The following is a 21572-nucleotide window of genomic DNA, read 5'->3' as shown; positions in this document are numbered from 1 at the left end:
AAGAAAATGCAGAAGGTAAAGGTTTCATTACGATCTCAAACTTGAAAGTTGGAAAGTTTCATGATGTATTTACAGAAACATTTTCCTAATACCTTCGCTTGTTTTGGGGTTCTTATTTACAAGCAAAATATTGCAATATCTGAGCACATTATTTAAACTCACCAAGCCTGTCTCCTCATTTCTCCAAGGGGAATGGTAATCAGTTCCTATCTTCTAGGATTATTTGTACAATTAAGCTTTATTCAGTACATTGGCATTCCCTGTATTTGCAAACAATGAACACCCAATAAATGCTAGCAGCCATTGCTGTTTCTGATGTTATTACAGAGGAGGGATTATATTACACAAAATTTCAGGTTATACAGAGAAAGCACAATGCAAGTAGTCATTCTGGCTCTGCCAGCCCTTCCTAGGATACGTGGAAGGTGACAAGGGGAGGTAGTGGTCACAGTGGTCAGAGGATAAATAATACAATAACCATCTCTCTTTGCTCTTGTCTGCAATAAGTAGTGTATTTATTTCAGACTCTTAAAAATTCTTGTGAACAGCTTTGTGGTGAGTAATTTTTCTGAGTAGGGAAGTAGACAGTGAGTTCTTTGGTATTTTATTCATTAAATCTTCCTCATGGCATTCACTCTTTTTGAACCTAATAACCAGAGAATTCCTCAAGAAAGACTATAAAACAGTTTATAATTCTTGTTCTATTCTCAGTCTGGCCACTATAATGCAGACTATTGTTTGGACAACAGAACTTTGAAATTCTGATGCCTTTAAAGTCCATTTTCAGGCTGGCTAACCCACATTTATATTGGGTTACTTAATAATTTGATTGTATCCATCATCTTTTCTGCTGAAGTTTTCTAAAGCTCGTCATCAAAAAGGGCACAACATTTCAGTTAGGTCACTATTCAAAAGAATATACAGAAATTAAGTTGCCCACTAACTCTTTATCAGGCACTGAGCATGGAGCTAAGTGCTTTACAAAATTACCTTATTTTGTAAGGAAATTAAGGTTTAGCATGTCCCAGGGCACCAGTAAATTGCAGAGCCAGGAAATTAGGAGGGCTATCTTCCTCCTATAGAATGATCTACATTACATAGGTAATTTAAAGACGTTCTTTTGCCTCTGGGAAAATACACAATAAAAGATTAAAAATGGTATCATTTAAATGGTGTTGTCAAGATAGAAAAGAATTAAATAAGATAAAAGCAAAACAAAAATTTCGGTAAAATAATAAAATAGGCTGTGTTACTTAAATATGAGACAGGTTATACATGTATTAAAGTAATCTGATACAAAAACATAAAATTATAGACATAAAGAGATACGACATAAGTGTTAAAAAGTTAAAAAGTGATACCTAAAATATTTTAAATTTCATTTGATGCAATTTAGAGCTTTCTTGAGTTATAGTTTTCATATAACAAAGTGCACATATTTGCAATATATAATTTGATAAATTTGAACACAACTACACACTCATGAAAACATAAAAAAAGTCAAGATAATAAACATATCCATTAACCCTAGAAGTTTTCTCCTGCTTTTTTATCATCCCTCTCTCCACACTTCTTAGTTACCAGTCCTCTTCCTCCCTTCCTCCTGCAACTACTGATATGCTTTCAGTCACTACAGATTAGTTTGCATTTTTAGAACATTATATAAATGAAATAATACATTATCTACTCCTTTTCAGATAGCTTCTTTTGCTCAACATACTTATTTTGACATTTATCTATGCTGCTGCATAAATCAGCATATCATTTCTTTTTATTGCTGCATAGTATTTCATTGTATGGCTATCTCACAAATTATTTATCCATCTACCTGTTGATATAAATTTGAGTGGTTCCCACTTTTAGACTATTACACATGAAACTGCTATGAACATTCATATACAAGGCTTTGTGTGAACATATACTTTCATTTCTCTTCAGCAAATATCTAGAAATGAAATGGCTGGATCATTTAGTAGGTGGATGTTTCACTTTTAAAGAAACTGACAAATTGTTTTCCAAAGTAGCTTTAGCATTTTATACTCCCACCAGTTAAATAAGCTCCAGCTGTGCCCCACCATCACCAATATTTGGCACAGTCGGCCTTTTTAGATTTAACCATTCTAACAGGTGCATAGTGATTTCTCATTGTGATCTTCTTTTGCATTTCTGTAATGACTAACCACATTGGGCGTTTTTTGTATGCTTATTTCCAATCTGCTCATCTTCTTTAGCAAAATGCCTATTCAAATCTTTTGCCGACATTTAATTGGGTTGTTTGTATTTTTATTATTGCGCTTTGGGAATTCTTCATATTTTTTGGATACAAGTCGTGATCAGATATGTGATTTACAAATATTTTCCCCTAGTTTATGGTCTATCCTTTTCATTTTCTTTAAAGTGTTTTACAGATAATGAAGTTCTTGATTTTGGTAATGTCTGACATCAATTTTTTTCATTTATAAATTATGCATTTGTTGTTATATTTAGGAAATCTTTGCTTAACACAAAGTCATGAAGTTTTTTAATTGCATTTTCTTATAGAAGTTTTATTATTTTAGGTTTTACAGTAAGGATTTTAATCCATTTTGAGGTAATTTTCATCTGTGGTTTGAGGTATGGGTTGTGGTTGATTATTTTGTCTATAGACATATAATTGATCTGAATCATTTTTTGAAAAAAAATTTTAATTGAGTTGCCTTTGAACTTGTGTTGAAAAGCAACTGACCACTTATGTGTGGGACTACTTCTCAACTCTCTTTTCTGTTCCATTGATCTATTTGTCTATTTGTATGCCAATGAAATGTTTTGATTACTATAGTTCTATAGGTAATTGAAATGAGAATTAGTAATTAGCTTTATATAGTAGTTGAAACAGAATTGAAATCAGGTAGTATCCCTCTTCCAACTTTGTTCTTTTTTAAAAAAATTTATTTGACTATTTTGGCTATCTGCATTTCCATGTGAATTCAATTTGGGGAGAAAGAACATCTTAACTATATTGAATTTTCTTGTTCACTCACATTGAAAATATCTTTTAATTTATTTAGTCTATTTTTCTCGGTAATTTTTCTCTATAATATTTTACAGATTTCAGTGTGTGGATTTTATAATTTCTTATCACATTTATTCCCAATAATTTACTATTTTGGTACTCTTGTACATAAAATTATTTTTTTAATTTTAACTTCCCACTTTCCATTTGTAGTATATAGAATTGGGGTTGATTTTAGTATATTGTCACGTATTCTACAACCTTGCTAAACTTTATTAGTTTTAGTACTTGTGTGTGTGTGTGTGTGTGTGTGTGTGTATGTGTAGATTCCATAAGATTGTTTGCATAAGTGATCATGCCATCTGTGAATAAAGACACTCCTACATATCCCTTTCCTACCTGGATGCTTTTATTTTCTTGCCTTATTGAACAGGCCAGAACTTCCAGTAGAATGTTCAATAGATGTAGTGTATGCCCTTGCCTTGTTCTAGATCTTAATCTTTCACCATTTAGTATGTTAGCTGTTGTTTATTGTAGCTGCCTTTCATCAGGTTGAAGGAATTTCTTTTAATTCTTTGCTTGCTGAGAGTTATCAGAAATGGATGGTGTATTTTATCAAATGGGTTTTCTGCATTGATTGAGATAATTGGTTTTTTCTTTTTAATTTTTTTAATTAGGAGAATTACATTAATTTCTGAATGTTAAACCAACTTTTCACTTCTTAGAACAATCCTGCTTGGTGATGACATATTATTCTTTTTCTATATTGTTGGATTAGATTTGTTAAATTTTGTTAAGAATTCTTTCATCTATGTTTATGGCTGATATTTGTCTATAATTTTATTTTTAAAATCTCATTGTCTAATTTTGATATCAGAGTAATGATGTTGGTCTAATAGAACAAGAACTTCTTCCTTATCACTTTTTTATTAATAGGATTCATCAGTAAAGCCATATGGCTTGATTTTTTTTTTTTTTTGGGAAAAAAGAATTTAACTACAGATTTAATTTTTTAAAAATAAATGTAAGAATATTCAAACTATCAATTTATTCTTGAGTGGGCTTTGATAGTTTGTAAACTTTAGGGAATTTGCTCATTTCATCTGAGTTGTACAATTTGTTTGCTTAAATGTTTTAATAAGATTATTTTATTCATCTTTAAATATGTGTAGAATCTGTAGTGATGTCAGCTCTTTCATTCTTGATGTTGGCAGTTTGTATCTTCTTTTTTTTCTTGCTCAGTGAGTTCAATATTGATGTTCCCAGAGAACCAACTTTGGATTTGATTGATTTTTCTTTATTATTTTCTTCCTTCTGGTTTCTAAGGTGGAAACTTAGTATATTAATTTGAGATTTTTAGATAGTATAGGTGTTTAGCGGTACAGATTTCTTCCTCAGTATCACTTTAAGCTTCCTACACATTTTGATATGTTCAGTGTTCATATCCAGATTTCCATCTAGTATCACTTTCCTTCTGCCCAAATGACTTCCTTAATATTTCTTGTAGTATAGGTGTGCTGGTAGTGAATTATTTTAACATTTTATTTACAAAAACGTCTCAATTTTGCCTTCATTTTTATTAGGCATTTTTCTGTAAATAGCATTCTGATTTGAGGTGCTTTTTTTTTTTCTTTCAGTGCTTTAAAAATATTGCTCCATTATCTTCTTGTTTGCATTATTTCTAATGAGAAATTTGTAGCTTTCTTGTCTTTTTCCTCATCTATATTGTGTCAATTTCTCTGGATGCTTTAGTAGTTTTCTCCTTAACACTGGTTTTAAGCAGTTTGATTTTGATATACCTAGGTATAGGATTTCTTATGTTTCTTATACTTAGAATTTATTGAGCTTCTTGAATCTGTGGATTTTAAGTTTTCATCAAATTGGCAAATTTTTAAAGCATTATTTCTTCAATGGTTTGGACTTCCTTTGGGGACATATGTACATATGTAATACAGTTATAATAAATGCTTAATGTCTCTACTAACTCTACTAAGTGTGCCATTTCTGGGTCTATTTCTATTGATTGATTTTTCTCTTCATTTTGGGTACATTTTTTTCTGCTTTTTTGCTTGCCTGGTGATATTTGAATGGATGCCAGACATTGTAAATTTTATACTTTTGGGGACTAAATATTTTTGAATTCTTGTATATGTTATTGAGTCTTGTTCTGGAACACATTTAAATTACTTGGAAACAGTGTAATCCTTTTGAGGCTTGCTATTAGAATTTGTTAGTTAGGTTTAGTGCAGAGTTTAGTCTAGGACTGATTATTTTACCCTCTGAGGCAATATCTTTCTTAACGCTTAACCGAGTATCTCATGAATTTAAAGATTTTCTACAATAGTTAGTTTAATAAGAACTTTTCTCGGCCTTGTGTGAGTTCTAAGAATTGCTCCTTCTAATCTTTTCTGGTAGATATATACCCTACCTCTGGTAGTTTCCTTAATAAATACACTGATCAGTAGTCAGATGAAGACTCAAGGGAGAACCTCTGCAGATTTTTGGACTTCTCTCTTTCTGAAAAGTTCTCTCCTCTCCAGTTCTTTGCTCTGAAACCTCTGGCAACTTTGGCCTCCTTCAACTCTTAGCTCTGTCTTCTGAACTCAAAGTCCGCTGGGTTTCAGGAGGCAGAGGTTGCGGTAAGCCGAGGTTGCGACATTGCACTCTAGCCTGAGCATCAAGAGCGAAACTCTGTCTCCAAAAAAAAAAGTCCATTGGGTTTTGTCTGTGTTTTCCCTCTCAGCTCCGAGGCCTGAAAACTACTCAGACCTTAAACTGGTTTAATGACAAGTTTCAACTCATTTATTTCTCCTTCCACAGAGATCACTATCCTATTTTGCCTGATGTCCAATGTCAGAAACCATTATTTCACATATTTTGTTCAGTTTCTTAGTTGTATCAAGCAGGAAAGTAAATCTAGTCCCTGTTAATCTATCTTGGTTGAAAGTGAAAATCTCTAATTTTATGTGATTTTCATGGCAATTAACACAAATGATCTCTTCCTTTTTCTGTACCACTTTTCTTACTTGGTGTCTATGATACCACACTCTCCTGACTTTCCTCTTATTTTGCCAGCCATTTGTTAGAATCCTTTCACTAGGGACTTTTTCTTTCCAACTCTAAATGGTGCCGGGTCCTGAGTCTCATTCCAATGTCCTACTCTTTTAGCCATCTATATTTTATTTCTCCGCTGACAGCTTTAGTGAGACCAATCAAGTTCATTTTTCAGCCACCATCATCTCCTTTCTGTTCTGCTTTCCCTCATCTTAGTCTGGCCCCCACACACTGTTCTCCAAATTGTAGCCACATGGAGTAAATCAGACCATATGCCCTTCTGAATAAGACCCTCTAATGCAACAGTGCTTCACCTGTTTTAGTTCATGGACTCCTTTGGAAGACTGGTGAAGTCTATGGACTCCTTCCCTGAAGAAATGTTTAAATGTACTAAATGATACATAGGACTCCAAGAAAGCCCATCCCATTGAAACATCGTATTCAAAATACTTAACAAGTAACCCAAAGTTTTGATACAGTTATGAATGTGCTTCATTTATTAGAACATAACATAAGAACTAATAGTGATGAGTGTAGAGATATTTTAAGTTATCCATAAGTATAATGTGATATGAAAATTTCTGTGATATTCATTGGTGACATCACAGATACTGGTAATACTATTGTAGCTTGTTGCTTAGATTCACGAAGCAGATGTTACATTTCTATCAAGGGTTAGTGGGGGAAAAAAGTTGTGATTTTTTTATTCATTCAGGTTGATGGGCTCTGAAGTCTATTCAGAAATTCCTTGTAGGTCATGAACCACTGGTTAAAAACTCCTGAAGGTTTTTTGTTAGAGGAAGAATAGAATCCAAATTTGTCATGATGGCCCAAGAGGCCGTGCGTGATCCGGTCCCTGAGTGTCCCACACACTTTTCTGCCTACCCCTGTCCTCCTTAGTCATTGTGACCCCCAACTCCAGACCCTCATGCTCGCTGTGACCTTGTTTGAAATATTACCATCCCTGTCCTGGTCATTGACTTATTGCCTCTTTGATCCAAATGCACTTTTTTGTCTGATAAATATTTCTCTTTTACAGTGGGCAAGAGGTTAAGCCCTGTCAGTAGAGGGTGCAGCAAAGACATTGCAGGAGGAGATATTTCTTCCTGTTCTTTCCAGTGCTCATTGGGAAAGCTCCTGCAGGGTGAGTTTTTCTCCTCTGCCCTGCCTGCATAGGTTTTCAGAGGCAGGTGCCTGCAGAGTGCAGCTTTCTCTTCTGTGTGGCCGCCGGTTGCTTTCCCCAGCTCTTGGCTTAGGGTATGGAGGCATAACTATGAGCACAGGCCTGGGTCTCGGCCAGGTCACTAATGGCTGCACCCTCCCACTTGCAGAAGTGCCCTAGACTCCTGCAGATGACAACCTTGGCCAGCTTCTTGTTCCAATAGTGCCCAGTGGCCAGCAGTTTCCCCAGCACCTGGTAGGTTCTGAAGCTCAGCCCCATCCTGTGGAAGGCCTCCCTTGGCACCCTTGAGGGCAAGGCCCCACGAGCAAGGTACCACAGCAACTTCTCTGCCATCCAGTGAGCCATAACTGTGCCCTTTCCATTGAGATCTGACTCTTTGCCTTGCTGGAGAGAAGAAAGGGATCTTCTATGGGTGCTGTATTTCACTCCAGGGGTAGTGGTTGCTTCTTTTATCTGCTACTTCTGTATTCTCTAGAGGTATCTTAACTTTCACTACCCAACTCCCCATACTACAATCTCCTCTTGATGATTCATTATACTAAACTTTCTCTGTCATTGTGCGCTTTCTGTTTCCTGACTGGATCTAGACTAATAGAACTCCCATTAACTCTGTTCTAAAATACTGCTCCATTTTTTTTTCATTTCATTATTGATCTTTGTTTATTTTATTTTATTTTGTTTTTTAGTTTGTTTTTTGAGACAGGGTCTCACTCTGTCGCCCAGGCTGGAGGGCAGTGGTGTGATCTTGGTTCACTGCAACCTTTGCCTCCCCAATTCAAGTGATTCTCCTGCCTCAGCCTCTCAAGTAGCTGGGATTACAGGCATGTGCCATCACACCCAGCTAATTTTTTATATTTTTAGTAGAGACAAGGTTTCACCATGTTGGTCAGCTGCTGTTGAACTCCTGACCTCAAGTGATCTGCCCGCCTTGACTTCCCAAAGTGCTGGGATTACAGGTGTGAAGTACTCACCCAGCCTATTTATTTTATTTTTATTTATTTCAGAGATGGGTTCTTGCTCTGTTGCTCAGGCTGGGGTACAGTGGCATGATCATAGTTCACTGCAGCCTTGAACTCTTAAGCTCAAGCGATCCTCCTGCCTCAACCTCTCTTGTAGCTATTATTATAGACATGTCACTGTCCCCAGTTCATTATTGATTATTACAATCTCTTCACTTCCTTGTTTATTTTTCACTGGATTACCACGGTCTTAAAGAGTCCCTTAAAAATATGGCCATTGAGCCAATCCTAGCTTATTTCGGTTCTTGGTTGTAGTACCGTGTATCTGTTTCCTGCCTCCCCAGGCTCACAGATTTTTATAAGCTTTAGCTCCAGGCATTGGCTAACCAGGTTTTTCTGCCTACTTTTCAGAGCAGGTCTGTGACTATTGTCCAGCTCACCACTTTGTGCTTTTGCTCTAGTTCTGGTGTGAAGAGCTATTCCTCCTGTTTAGAGCCTAGATACATCTTACTGGTTTTTCTCATTTTATATTTTATCATTTCCATGTGTGTGGAGCATGTAGTTGTATCAGATTGTAAACCAATTATATCATTTTTGTCCAGAGATCTGGAAATTCCTTTTTAAATGTTCTGTTTTTCATCTTTCTTAGGTTTTGAAAATCCACTTTATAAATATGGTGTAATTTTAGACTTAGAGGCAGATTTCCATAGTGTTTTCAGCAGTTGCTGAGGCAGGTCCAGCAGCTATCAATAGATGTTTTAACACAGTGTTTCCTACACTCTTGCCTAGTGTCTCAGTACAAACTTTCATGTACTATATTCTTAACATACATTTGCCATATGGCATACCATCTATACCATTATTTTTCTTTGCATGCTTATTTATTTAAATGGACTTAAAAATAAAATTAGCAGAAAAGGAAAAATGTCTAAGTGTAAATGCTGTAGAGGACTACATACCTAAAATTAAAAGCAATAGATTAGCAATGCAAGAGAAGGACAAGAGGGGTTTTGGGACAGATAATCCAGAGGCTTCAGGCAGATAATTGACAGGTGAGACCAAGGAAAGTGGGCATGAAGATGGTGAGAACAACTAAGAGGCGATTCAATCTCAAGTCTCTGTTAGTCCCAAGGAGAAGAAGGAAACTCTAGTTTGGGAGGAAATAATGGGCCAAAGATAGGTATGGGATGGTATGGATGCTGGAGGTTAGGGGATTGAAGCTGAGATACAGGGCAAGGGTGAGGGATTTCAAGGCATGCAAGGTTACGGAGCACCAGGGGCTAGCAAAGATCGACTAGGGTGGAAAGAGGGCTGGAGCTCAGTGAATTGGGAGGCTGGGAGAAGCATGGGTTAAGGTGGGATTAAGATGGAAGGGTGTTTTGTAAAAGGGTGCTACAGAGAATGTTCAGGGTGTGGGATGGCGGCTCAAAGCAGGTGTCGGGCATGTTAAGAGAAAGAAGGTGGAATTGAGACAGAGAAGTGAGAATTCAGGTGCAGACGGGAACTGCAGGGAGGTATGAAGGGTATCAGCGGAAGGAGAGTCAAAGCAGGTGATGTGGGGCTCGGGCAGAGCCTGGGGGTGCGGGGGTAGGAGTGGGCACAGTAAGCATGGGAACAAATACTCCCACCCCAGTGAGCAAGGCTTCTCAAATTGTGCCCTGGGACTGCAAGCCTGGGTCGTGTACATGCTGGGCCTATCTGCATTCTGGAAGTGGCATACCTCTGATCTGACTCAAATTAATCTTGGGCATCACCATTAGTATCTCCATCACATTTGCCAAGGCATTGTTTTAACCCATGGTTTGCTTCATAGGAGAAACATCATCTAACAGTCTCATGAGATTTTTTTTTTTTTTCCCCTGGTAAAGAAGGACCTCTGATATAAAGGCAGCCTTTTTAGACAGACTTACCTAGAGTGTCACACCGATGCTAGAGCGAAGTTTGGGAAAGACATGTTTTGTGAGCTTAGTGCTACAGTAATATTTTCCTATAAATAAATTTTAAATTTTACAAGGATTAAATCAAAATTAGAAAACATGTAGGAAAAACTGGTTGATCGCTGAGCCATTACCTCTTTAGATTGGATGGATTCCTCGGCCTTGTCAGTGAAGTCTGACTTGATGCTATTCACAGAGCACAGAGAAAGTGAGTTAGTCTTCCTTTCAGTAGAATATGTCATTGACTCCATCTGTTCATCAGCGTTTTTAATATCCTTACAGGAAGAATATACAGGTTATCGTTGTAAGAATGCCTTAAAAATTCAAGGAAATCTTATTAAGCATCTCTTTAAAGCTGTTATCGCCTTTGCTATTGAAAGTGGCATATTCTAATGTAGTTCTTGCTGAACAGCTTTCAGTCTTGAGAGAACTGATAAGTCTATCTCATACTAAAATGTTAGTGACTAACAATAGCTCATTGTCCTTTCTTTTCCAAGGACCTGTATAATCACCTGCAGAAAACAATGCCTTAATCGAAACAATTATATCACTAACAAGGAGAGATCTTAGTAAGAGGAGCTTTTTGAGACAGAAGATACTGTTTCTGATGCTTTCTTCCTAGCCATTTCTGGGGCTTATAAATTTGTAGTATTTAATTGGGTACTTATATGTGAGATTGGGCCTGAGAGAGATCTCGGGAGACAATCATGCTTTCCAGGCCTGCCCCTGCTACCCATCCTGAACTGTGAACAAAACACAGAACTAACATGGCCTGCTCCTCAACAATAAGAAATTCCAAAGCAATCAAATTAACCTTAAAGGCCAGGCACAGTCGTCACCCCTGTAATCCCGGCACTCTGGGAAACGGAGACGTGTGGATCACTTCAGGCCATGAGTTTCAGACCAGCCTGGCCAACATATAACACCCTGTCTCTACTAAAAATACAAAAAATTAGTTGGGTGTGGTGGTGCGTGCCTGTGATCCCAGCTACTCAGGAGGCTGAGGCTTGAACTTGGGAGGTGGAGGCTGCAGTGAACCGAGATTGCACCACTACACTCCAGCCTGGGTGACAGCAAGACTGTGTCTCGAAATAAACATTTTTAACTTTAAAGAAACTGTTTATTGGTACATTATAGGATAGAACCAAGTTCAAAATCAAATTGCTCTAGGTCTAGATTTTCTTTTTCTTGCTACTCATGAGACCACTTTAGTGAAATAAAGGAGCTACAGATTCTCTGTTCATTTGAATGTGGTATGAGTAAATCTGCGACTTTCCCAGGAGGAGATGGGAGGAGGACAAGAGAAATGAGAAGCCCAGCTAAGTTGCTGACAGCGTGGGGAAGAGATGGAAAATGTAGGTCAATTTAGATCCACAAGGAGAATGTGCACATGGAAGACTTTCCAGGGACACCGTGATTCTTTGACAAGCTTAACAACTGTTAATCAGTCATTTAAAGAGATAATGAACTTTAACCAGCCCCAGACTATCCAAACATCTTTAATCAGGCATTTCTTTTTGCTATCATTTTCTTTTTTTTCCTGTAAATGTCTCTGCCATGAAAGAAATATTTTATATGGCTTTGAAATTTTTTATTTTTTGTTTTTATTATTTATTTCCTTATTTAAAGAGTAGGTCTTACTGTGTTGCCCAAACTAGTGCTAAACTCCTTAACTCAAGCAGTCCTTCTGCCCCAGCCTTTCAAGTAGCTGGGATTACAGGAACTAGCCATCATGTCCTGCCTTGTTTGGCTTTTCTCCCCTGCCCCCAGGAGTTACTCACTTTGTGGCAAGTTTAAAATAAAACTTTGACCTCTCCTCATAATAAATTTTCTGAAAAGGTGCTTTAGTAAGTCAAAGAAAATTTCTTTTCCTGAGAAAGTCTCTGCACAAAATAATGATGACAATAAGCTTTGATATGTGTATATCTCTGTGTATATGTGTATCAAAAATACACATTTTGATATGTGTATGTGTTTATATTTCATTTTCACATAGAAATCCACTAAAGCAATATACATGTATATGATCATGGACAGTCTAGGTAAATAATTATAATATTAATCTCCATAGTTTGAACTTTTCTAAAAAGTTTGATCAAATAATGTTAATGTCAATAACATAATAAAATTTATTACACTAACAATAATTCTAAGTACTTTATATGATTTAGCCTGTTTAATACTCACAATAATTTATTAATAGGTTATTACTATTTCCCTTTTCTTAGAGATTAGGAAATTGATGCACTGAGAATTTAAATAACTTGCTCAAGGACCTAAAACTATTAAGTGGTGGAGTCAACTTGCAGTGAACACAGAGTTCATCATCTTAAGCACTTTGCTGTACTGCTTCTCAGGATTATTTTAGCAGCATTAACTGTGATATTTGTGACAATCACGAATTATCAAAATTGATTAATTTTGATTCCACAGTCAATATTGGCAAATAAGTATGTGCAGATCTTCAAAAGTGAGTTACTTGTTTGTGCAGATATTATGTATGTTACATTTACTGTACAATGCTTAGAATATTATACTTAGTATTAATATTTAAAATAGTGTTGTTATATCTAATTGGACATCATTTTAGGTAATCAGAGAATACTAATCCATTTTAAATAAGGTAGTTAAAATTTTTACACATTCGTCCCACAAACACACCACTTTTTCTTTTTATATAATGTGAAAGCCTTTAACTTAAGACATAATAATGGAGTTTTAGTTTAATCACAATAAAAAATAAAGATGTACTACTCCAAAGAAAGATGTGATTATACTAGTATTAATAGTTTTAAAAAAATCTCAAAATAGGGTTAACTCAACCAGTTATTTCCTTTTATTGCAACCCATATTAGTTTCAAAATATTAAACTTCATAAATTATTAAGTCTATTGTGGAATAAAAATTCAGTTATATAACACCTCACTTTTATTTTTGAAGCACAAAATATGAACTAATATGAAATAAAATCAGCATCAGACAGTTTTTCAATAAAAACTACATTTTCAAACCTATTTTACTGTATTGCTTCTTAGGGTATGTTCAGAAATATTTCATTTTAGCACAGTTGGAGAAAGCTAGGGTTTGAAATTTGAAGTTATAAACTTGATGAAGAGATGGGGGCTCATAACTTTCTAAATTTGCTAATTTATAAAATAATAATATTGACATCAAAGATATTACTAGAAAGTTGAAGAAGACCAAAAAGGGTTGAAATCAGTTATCTATAGAAGAGCCCTTCAAAAAAAGGCTGCCTTCCAGGTCAAGAGAAGAAAGCCAGGCTGGAACAAAGAAGAGAGCTATAGCTTAATTCCCACGACCTATATTAATGTGCCCTAATGAGAAAGTTATGTGAAATCCAGTAGGGTGGATCCATGACACGCACAAGTATGGATCCTAAAGAAGGGGAATTTGCTGTGTGCCTTCAGCATCATCATGCCTCCGCTTGATTGCCCAATATGAGCTTTCTGGTCCATCTGTGGTGATGTGGTAGCACACACAGTAAGGTTTTATGTGTGCATCCCTTCATTCAGCAAATGTTTATTGAGTGCCCACTGTGTGCCAGGTATTGTCTTAGGTGCTTCCTACACAAATTAAGTCTCAACTCTTTTGCCTGGCTTCTAAGAACTTCCATGATCTGACGTTCATTATCGAACTCTTTTCCATTATACCCTCAACACTCACAAGTACTTAAGGAAAGCTGACCTCCTTTTTGTTTCAGTCGCACACCAAGTACCTTCTTGCTTCTATGCTGTTGTTCTGCCTACCTGAATTTATCCTTCATGTTCACCCCCAACTCCCATCTTTTAACCTTAAAGACCTCTTCCATGAAACCTTTTGTGGGTAATATAGCTCTGTCTCTCCCCATCAATCTTGTTTTTTCTTTTTACAACTAATAATATCTATATGCACAATTTTGCAATTTGCCTCTGTAGCTAAGTTTTAAGTCTTTAAATAAGGACTGTGTGTTATATTTCTTTGCGTTCTAGCCAAAGATCACAGTATCTGCCACATACAAGTTTTTGTTTGTTCGTTTTTTTGAGACAGGGTCTCGCTGTGTTGGCAGGCTGGAGTGCAGTGGTGCAATCTCAGCTCACTGCAACTTCCGATTCCCTGGTTCAAGCAATTCTCTTGCCTCAGCCTCCCGAGTAGCTGGGATTGCAGGCACGCGACACCACACCCAGCTAATTTTTGTACTTTTTGTAGAGACGAGATTTCACCATGTTGGCCAGGATGGTCTCGATCTCCTGACCTCGTGATCCGCCCTCCTCGGCCTCCCAAATTGCTGGGATTACAGGTGTGGGCCACCCTGCCCGGCCACGTACAAGTTTTGAAGCCTATTTGGAGTGTGCCTGGCAGATATTAGGTACCAGGTACCCATTACTTCTTCAACTTTCAGCATATTATTTAGCACAACACTGAGGATTTGAAACCCTCAATTTCTTTACTGAGGAACTATAAACTTTGGTTGCTTTTTGAAATTTAAGATTATAATTTGCAACTTTTGTTTTCTAGTGTGGTATGATCTCTGAAACGTTAAAAATAAACCCCGCTAACATAGCATTATGCCACATAAGCATTACCTGTGACATCACAAGTGAATAATATAGACCTCGTTTTGCCATTAGTTCAGCATGTGCTCCTTTTTCTGCTACCATTCCATCCTTTATGGTCACAATCAAATCGGCACTTCGAATAGTAGAAAGTCGGTGTGCTACCACGATTGTAGTCCGACCTTTGCTTGCCTACAGAATAAAAAGCATAGAAAATAAATATGATATTAGCAGAAACAACATCCTTTGCACTATTTAAGAAATCTTTGTTGACTCGGCACAGTGGCTCATGCCTGTAATCTCAGCACTTTGGGAGGCTGAGGAGGGTGGATCACCTGAGGTCAGGAGTTAGAGATCAGCCTGGCCAACATGGTAAAACCCCATCTGGACTAAAAATACAAAAATTATCCAGTCTTGGTGGTAGGCATCTGTAATCTCAGCTACTTGGAAGGCTGAGGCAGGAGAATCGCTTGAACCTAGGAAGCAGAGGTTGCAGTGAGCCGAGATCATGCCATTTCACTCCATCCTGGGCAACAAGAGTGAAACTCCGTCGAAAGAAAGAAAGAAAGAGAAAGAAAGAAGGAAGGAAGGAAGGAAGGAAGGAGGGAAGGAAGGAAGGAAAGAAGGAAGGAAGGAAAGAAAGAGAGAGTGAGAGAGAGAGAGAAAGAAAGAAAGAGAGGGAAAGAAAGAGGAAGGAAGGAAGGAAGGAAGGAAGGAAGGAAGGAATCTTTGTTGCAGTATCATTGTAAATATTAAAGTATCTTATCCTTGGATACAGAAATTTGGAAACTTTAATAGAATAAGAAGACCAATATAAATTAGAATGAAAAGAAAGTCAGAAAGTTAATTGTTTTCATCTTTAAAATTGGGATATTACTTAACTATTTGGGTACAAATTCAAAGTAATATATATTTTTAACTTTTTTACAAGCATCATTAATATATGGAAAAGTGCACATAAGGGTACATACAGATCAGTGCATTTCAAACGGAATACACCCCTATCATAGTATCCAGGTCAAGAATCCCATCATTACCAGCACCTACAAGTCCATCTCATGCTCTTTTCAAGTCACTCTTAACACTTACCTATACCAAGGGTCACCACTATCCCAATTTCTAACAGCAGAACTTGTTTCGATTTTCTGGTAATTTATATAAATGAGATTATGCATTATATACTCTTCTGTGTCTGGATCTTTTCACTCAACATTATGTTTTTGAGATTCATCCATTTGGTTGTATAGAGTTGCAGATAATTTATTCTTATTGCCACACAGTATTCTATTGTGTGACTATACCACAACTTATTTATCCATTCTATTCCTGTTTGGCATTTAGATCGTTTTTAAGTTTTTTTTCCCCCTACTATGTTGCTGTAAATGTTTATTTGATGAACATATGTACACAATTCTAGTGTTATACTTAGGAGAGGAATTGCTGAGTCATAAAGTGTGTATATGCTCTGCTTCATTAGATTCTGCCAAATAGGTTTTCCAAGTGGTTGCCCTATTTTATCAACCCCCCAGTAGTGCAACAGGGCCATGGTTGCTCTATCTTCTAAGACTTGGTTCTTTCTGTCTGATGGGTGAGAACTATCATATTGTGACTTTTATTGGCATTTTCCCGATGACTAATAAAGTTGAACAACTTTTCAAATGATTAGTGACAATTTGGATATTCTCTCTTGTGAATTGTCCACATTTTTTCTCATTTTTCTATTAGAACTGTATTTTTATTTTTAATTTTCATGAGTTGTTTATATACTCTAGGTGTAAGAACTTTGTTGAATACCATGTATTACAATACAAGTTTCTCTTTATGTGATTGTCTTTCAACTCTCTCTCTTTCTCTCTCTCTCTCTTTTTTTTTTTTTTTTTTGAGACAGAGTTTAGCTCTTGTTGCCCAGGGAGGAGTGGAGTGGTGCCATCTTGGCTCACTGCAACCTCTGCCTCCCAGGTTCAAGTGATTCTCCTGCCTCAGCCTCCCGAGTAGCTGGCATTACAGGCGCCCGCCACCACACCCAGCTAATTTTTTGTATTTTTAGTAGAGACGGGGTTTCACCATGTTAGCCAGGCTGGTCTTGAACTCCTGATCTCAGGTGATCCGTCCACATCAGCCTCCCAAAGCGCTGGGATTACAGGCGTGAGCCACTGTACCTGGCTTTCTTTTCACTCTCTTAATGGTGTCTTTTCATGAACAGAATTTCAAAATTTTAATGAAGTCCAATTTATCAATTTTTTTCTTTTACAATTTGTGCTTTCTGTGTACTTTTAAGAAATCTTTACTCCAAGGTCACACAGATGTTCTTCTATGTTTTACCTTACAATCTTTATAATTTACCTTTCATATTTGGATGTGATGTATAGCACCTGGAATTAGTTTTTGTGTGTGATGCCAAGTAGGAGTCAATGTACATTTTCCCCATACAGTTAACCAAGTGTCCCAACAGCATATTTTGAAGACCACCATTTCCCTCTATACTTCAGAACTGCCTTTACCATAAATCAGGTGACAATTGTTTTGTGTCTGTTTTTGTATTCTTCTTGCTATTCTCCTGTTCAGCTTGTCTGTCACTGCACCAATGCTATCCTGTCTTAACTACTATAGACTTAAAACAGGTATTGAAAACCATTAGTTTACCTCTTCCAGCTTATTCTTCCTCTGAAAGATTTTGTGGACTATTCTTGAGGTAATGCGTTTGTTTGTTTTTTTTTTTTGTAAATGCCTAGCACAGTAACTGACACTTCTGGCACTACAAATTTGCTAGGGAATCAACACTCGACAGTTAACATTGTTACTATTCATACTATTACTGTGTTACTGCTATTTACTTTTCTTATTCTTGTCTATTATAGAGCAGGAAAATGGAACTCAGAAAGTTAAGAACCTTGTTCAGGGCCTCATTCAGTCACTAGAAGGACTGGTACTAAAACCTGGTGTGGTTTTCCCTCTTCTCTCCACAAGGTCTCTTCATTGCAATAGATAAACTTGATTAAGCAGGTGATAATTTCTTTCAAACTTTTTTCCAAATCTATAAGAGAAGGGAACCTCTCAAAACATTGGTTATTAAGATTAAATGATAATGTGGAAAAGATGTATCATATAATGCTACCTGTAAAAATGCAGGAAAAATACATATCCTATTATAACTGTGTTTTAAAAAAATTACCCATAAAAAGACACCTATATAGAAATCTATCAATATCCTAATAGTGCCTGTTCTTAGTTATTGGGCCTATGGATTGTATTTTTCTCATCTCAATTTCCCCAATTTTATTTAGTGTGCATGTATTGCACTTTCGTTTACAAGTAAGAAAGCTTTAGAAGGGTGTGACTCTTGGTTTAATGCTCTGCTGCTGTCATTCTGGAGTTCTTAATAGTTTTTGAATAAGAGGCTCCACATTTTCATTTTGTGCTGGACCCCACAAACTACGTAGCTGGCCTTGACCACTGACAGAGGTAAAAAGGGTTCAATGTGAGTCGACTTCAGCCGGTTTTTCCCCACGTGTAGATATTAAGAGAGTCATTTAAAGAGTGGGACTAGGTAGAAAGAGGGGGAAAGGGCACTTTTAAAAAATTTAATTAATTAATTAATTTTTGAGATGGAGTCTTTCTCTGTCACGCAGGCTGGAGTGCAGTGGCGTGATCTCGGCTCACTGCAACCTCTGCCTCCCAGGTTCAAGTGATTCTCCTGCCTCAGCCTCCCGAGTAGCTGGGATTACAGGCGTGTACCACCACACCCAGCTAATTTTTGTATTTTTAGTAGAGACAGTGGCTGTTCTTGAACTCCTGCCTTCAGGTGATCCACCTGCCTCGGCCTGCCAAAGTGCTGGGATTACTGGCAAAGGGCAGTATTTTTTGATGGTTAAACATCTATCCAAGTCAGGAGAGATGTCAAGGCTTTGATAACTGATTTTTAGTCTGATAGTAAAAATAAGATGATAATTATTATTCAGTTTCTAAATCTGTATCCTTAATCCCCATCTCTTGTCACAAAAAGTAGGTAGAAAGGAGAGTTATGCTCCCCTATAGCAGCCCTACCTGTGTTTCAGAGCTCTTTTCTAAAAGAATATACTGAGATAATATGACTGGGATCAAATTTCCCTTTATTTTTTAAATTTAAAAGCAAGTTATCACACTGCATGAATAGGTGAGCAAGCTTTATGAACAACAAACTAAGAAGACTAATGATAGAGGAATGAAATCCACACTGTCTTAATAAAAACTCGTAATACAGTTAATCTGACAAATATCATGATGGATGTAACTAATAATAATTAATATATTACATGGTAATTAACTACAAAATGGCAAGCAGTATATATAGATTATAGTGTATGACTTTTATAATGGCAAATCTGGTATTCAGTAATTTTACCATTTGTGTTTTCTGGAGTTGCAGATCCTGGGTTTGGATCTTGTTTCTGCCAATTTCTGGCTTGGAGGACTTAGACATCTAAGTTTTTTACCCCCCAAGTCTTATATTTTTCATTTGATAATAGGGAAAATTTTACCACCTCTATTTTAGAGTTATTGAGCAGATTAATTTTTTTTGTGGTAAGAACACTTCACATGAGATCTATCTTCTTAAAATTTTAAGTGCACAATACAATATTGCCAACTATAGGCACGATGTTGTAGTGTTAATCTCTAGAACTCATTCATCTTACATAAATAAAATTTTATTCCCACTGAACAGCAACTCCCTGTATCTCTCTCTCCTCAGTCCCCAGCAGCCACCATCGTATTGTCTGCATCTACAAGTTTGACTGTTTTAGATACCTCATTTAAGAGGTATCACACAGTATTAGTCCTTCTGTGACTGACTTATTTCACTTAGCATAATGTCATTCAGATTCATCTATGTTGTTCCATATGGACTTCCTCCTTTTTTAAGGCTTATTAATATTTCCTTGTGTAGGTATCATATTTTTCTTTATTTGTTAATCTGTCAATAAATATTTAAGTTGTTTCCATATCTTGGCTGTTATAAATAATGATGCAATGAGCATTGGAGTGCATATACCTCTTTGAGATACTGACTTTAATTCTTTTGAATATATATTAATATATCCAAATTATTGGAATTAATGTGTGTGTATATATACACACACGTGTGTGTGTGTGTGTGTGTGTGTAGTAGAATTGCTGGATCAAATGGTAATTCTATCTTTTATTTCTGGAACCTCCATACTGTTTTCCATAGAGACTGCAACTTTTTACTTTCCCATCAGTAATACACAAGGGTTCGAATTTTGCCACATCCTCACCAACACTTATCTTTTTTTTTAACAATAGTCATCCCAATAGGTGTGAGGAGATATCTCATTGTGGTATTGACTTACATTTCCCTGATAACTAGTGATGTCAAGAATCTTTTCATATACTTATTGGCCATTTGTATGTGTTTTTTGGAGAAATGCCTTTTCAACTTCTTTGCCTATTTTTAAATCAGGTTATTTGTTCTTTATTTTTGTTTTTTTTTTTTTAACTATTGAGTTACGGGAGTTCCTTATATATTTTAGATATTAATTTCTTACCAGATATATGATTTCCAATTTTTTCCTTTTTGTAGTCTTCCTTTTCATTCTGTTGATTATTTCCTTTGTGATGCTTTTGTTTGATGTAGTCCTACTTATCTAATTTTGCTTTTGTTGTTTGTGTTTTTGGCCTCATATCCAATAAATAATTGTCAAACTTAATGTCATGAAGCTTTCCCTCATGTTTACTTCTAAGTTTTACAGTTTCAGTTTAAGTTTTACAGTTTCTTATATTGATATATTTAACCTATTTTGAGTTGGTTTTTGTGTATGGGGTAGATAAAAGTCCAATTTCAATTCTTTTGCATGTGGACATCCAAATTTCCCAACATCATTTGTTGAATAGGCCATCTTTCCCCACTGTGTACTCTTTGCACCCTTGTCAAAGGTCAGTCGATCATTTTGCATACATTTATTTCTGGGCTTTCTATTCTGTCCCATTAGCCTCTATGTTTATTTTTAGGCAAGTGCTATACAGTTTTAATTACTATAACTTTGTAATGTATTTTGAAATTAGGAAGTGTGATGCCTTCAGCTTTGTTTTTCTTCTCAAGATTGATTTGGATATTTGGTATCTTTTGTGGTTTCTTATTAATTTTAGGATGAGTTCTTTATTTCTGTAAAACATGCCATTGGGATTTTGATTGTACTAAATCAAAATCTGTATACTAAATGTGTAGATTGCTTTGGGTAGTATTGACATTTAACAGTATCAAGTCTTTCAATCTAGGATCATGAGATGTATTTTATGGGTGTCTTCTCTAATTTTTTCATCAATGATTATAGTTTTCAGTGCAAAAGTATTTTACCTTCTTAAGTTTATTTCTAAGTATTTTATTCTTTTGATGCTGTTGCAAATGGGATGTTTTCTTAGTTTCAGATGATTTGTTGTTAACAGAAATGCAACTAATTTTTGTATGTTGATTTTGTACCCTGCAACCTTACTGAATTCATTTATTAGTGCTTTAGTGCTAACATTTTGTGTGTGTATATGTGACTGCGTGTGTAATCTTTAGAGTTTTCAAATTTTAAGATCATATAATCTGCTTACTTTTTTTTTTTTCTTATTTGACACTTCTTTTTTATTTTTCTTGCCTAATTGCCCAGGCTAAGAACTTCAGGACTTTGTTGAATGCAAGTGGTAAGAGGTACTCTAGGTACTTTTGTTTGTTTGTATACCATGAGGCTTACATAAAAACCTTATATTTATGACAGTCTACTTTAAGCTGATAGCAACTTAACTTCAATCATTACATATACAGGAACAAACATAAACATGACAGATTTCTCCTCAGAAAAAAGTGCAAGAAAGGAGACAGTGAGCAACATCTTTAAGACACTGAAAAAAAAA

At 36.1% G+C, this 21572-nt stretch overlaps 1 protein-coding gene across 1 annotated transcript in view; it reads right to left on the bottom strand.

Annotated features, from left to right (window-relative positions):
- The window catches only part of ABCB5 (ATP-binding cassette, sub-family B (MDR/TAP), member 5), a 127808-nt gene that overhangs the window by 55510 nt on the left and 50726 nt on the right, over window positions 1–21572 (bottom strand). Inside the window, exons 14-15 of the mRNA XM_011973911.1 lie at window positions 14709–14870; window positions 10260–10400 (exon numbers count right to left, since the gene is read on the bottom strand). Of these exons, the coding sequence (XP_011829301.1) occupies window positions 10260–10400; window positions 14709–14870 (303 nt within the window). The remainder of the gene's footprint in view (window positions 1–10259; window positions 10401–14708; window positions 14871–21572) is intronic.

Source organism: Mandrillus leucophaeus, unplaced genomic scaffold (genome assembly GCF_000951045.1).
Source record: "Mandrillus leucophaeus isolate KB7577 unplaced genomic scaffold, Mleu.le_1.0 Scaffold140, whole genome shotgun sequence".
Lineage (NCBI taxonomy): Eukaryota > Metazoa > Chordata > Mammalia > Primates > Cercopithecidae > Mandrillus > Mandrillus leucophaeus.
This window is presented reverse-complemented; position numbering and strand designations above follow the sequence as displayed.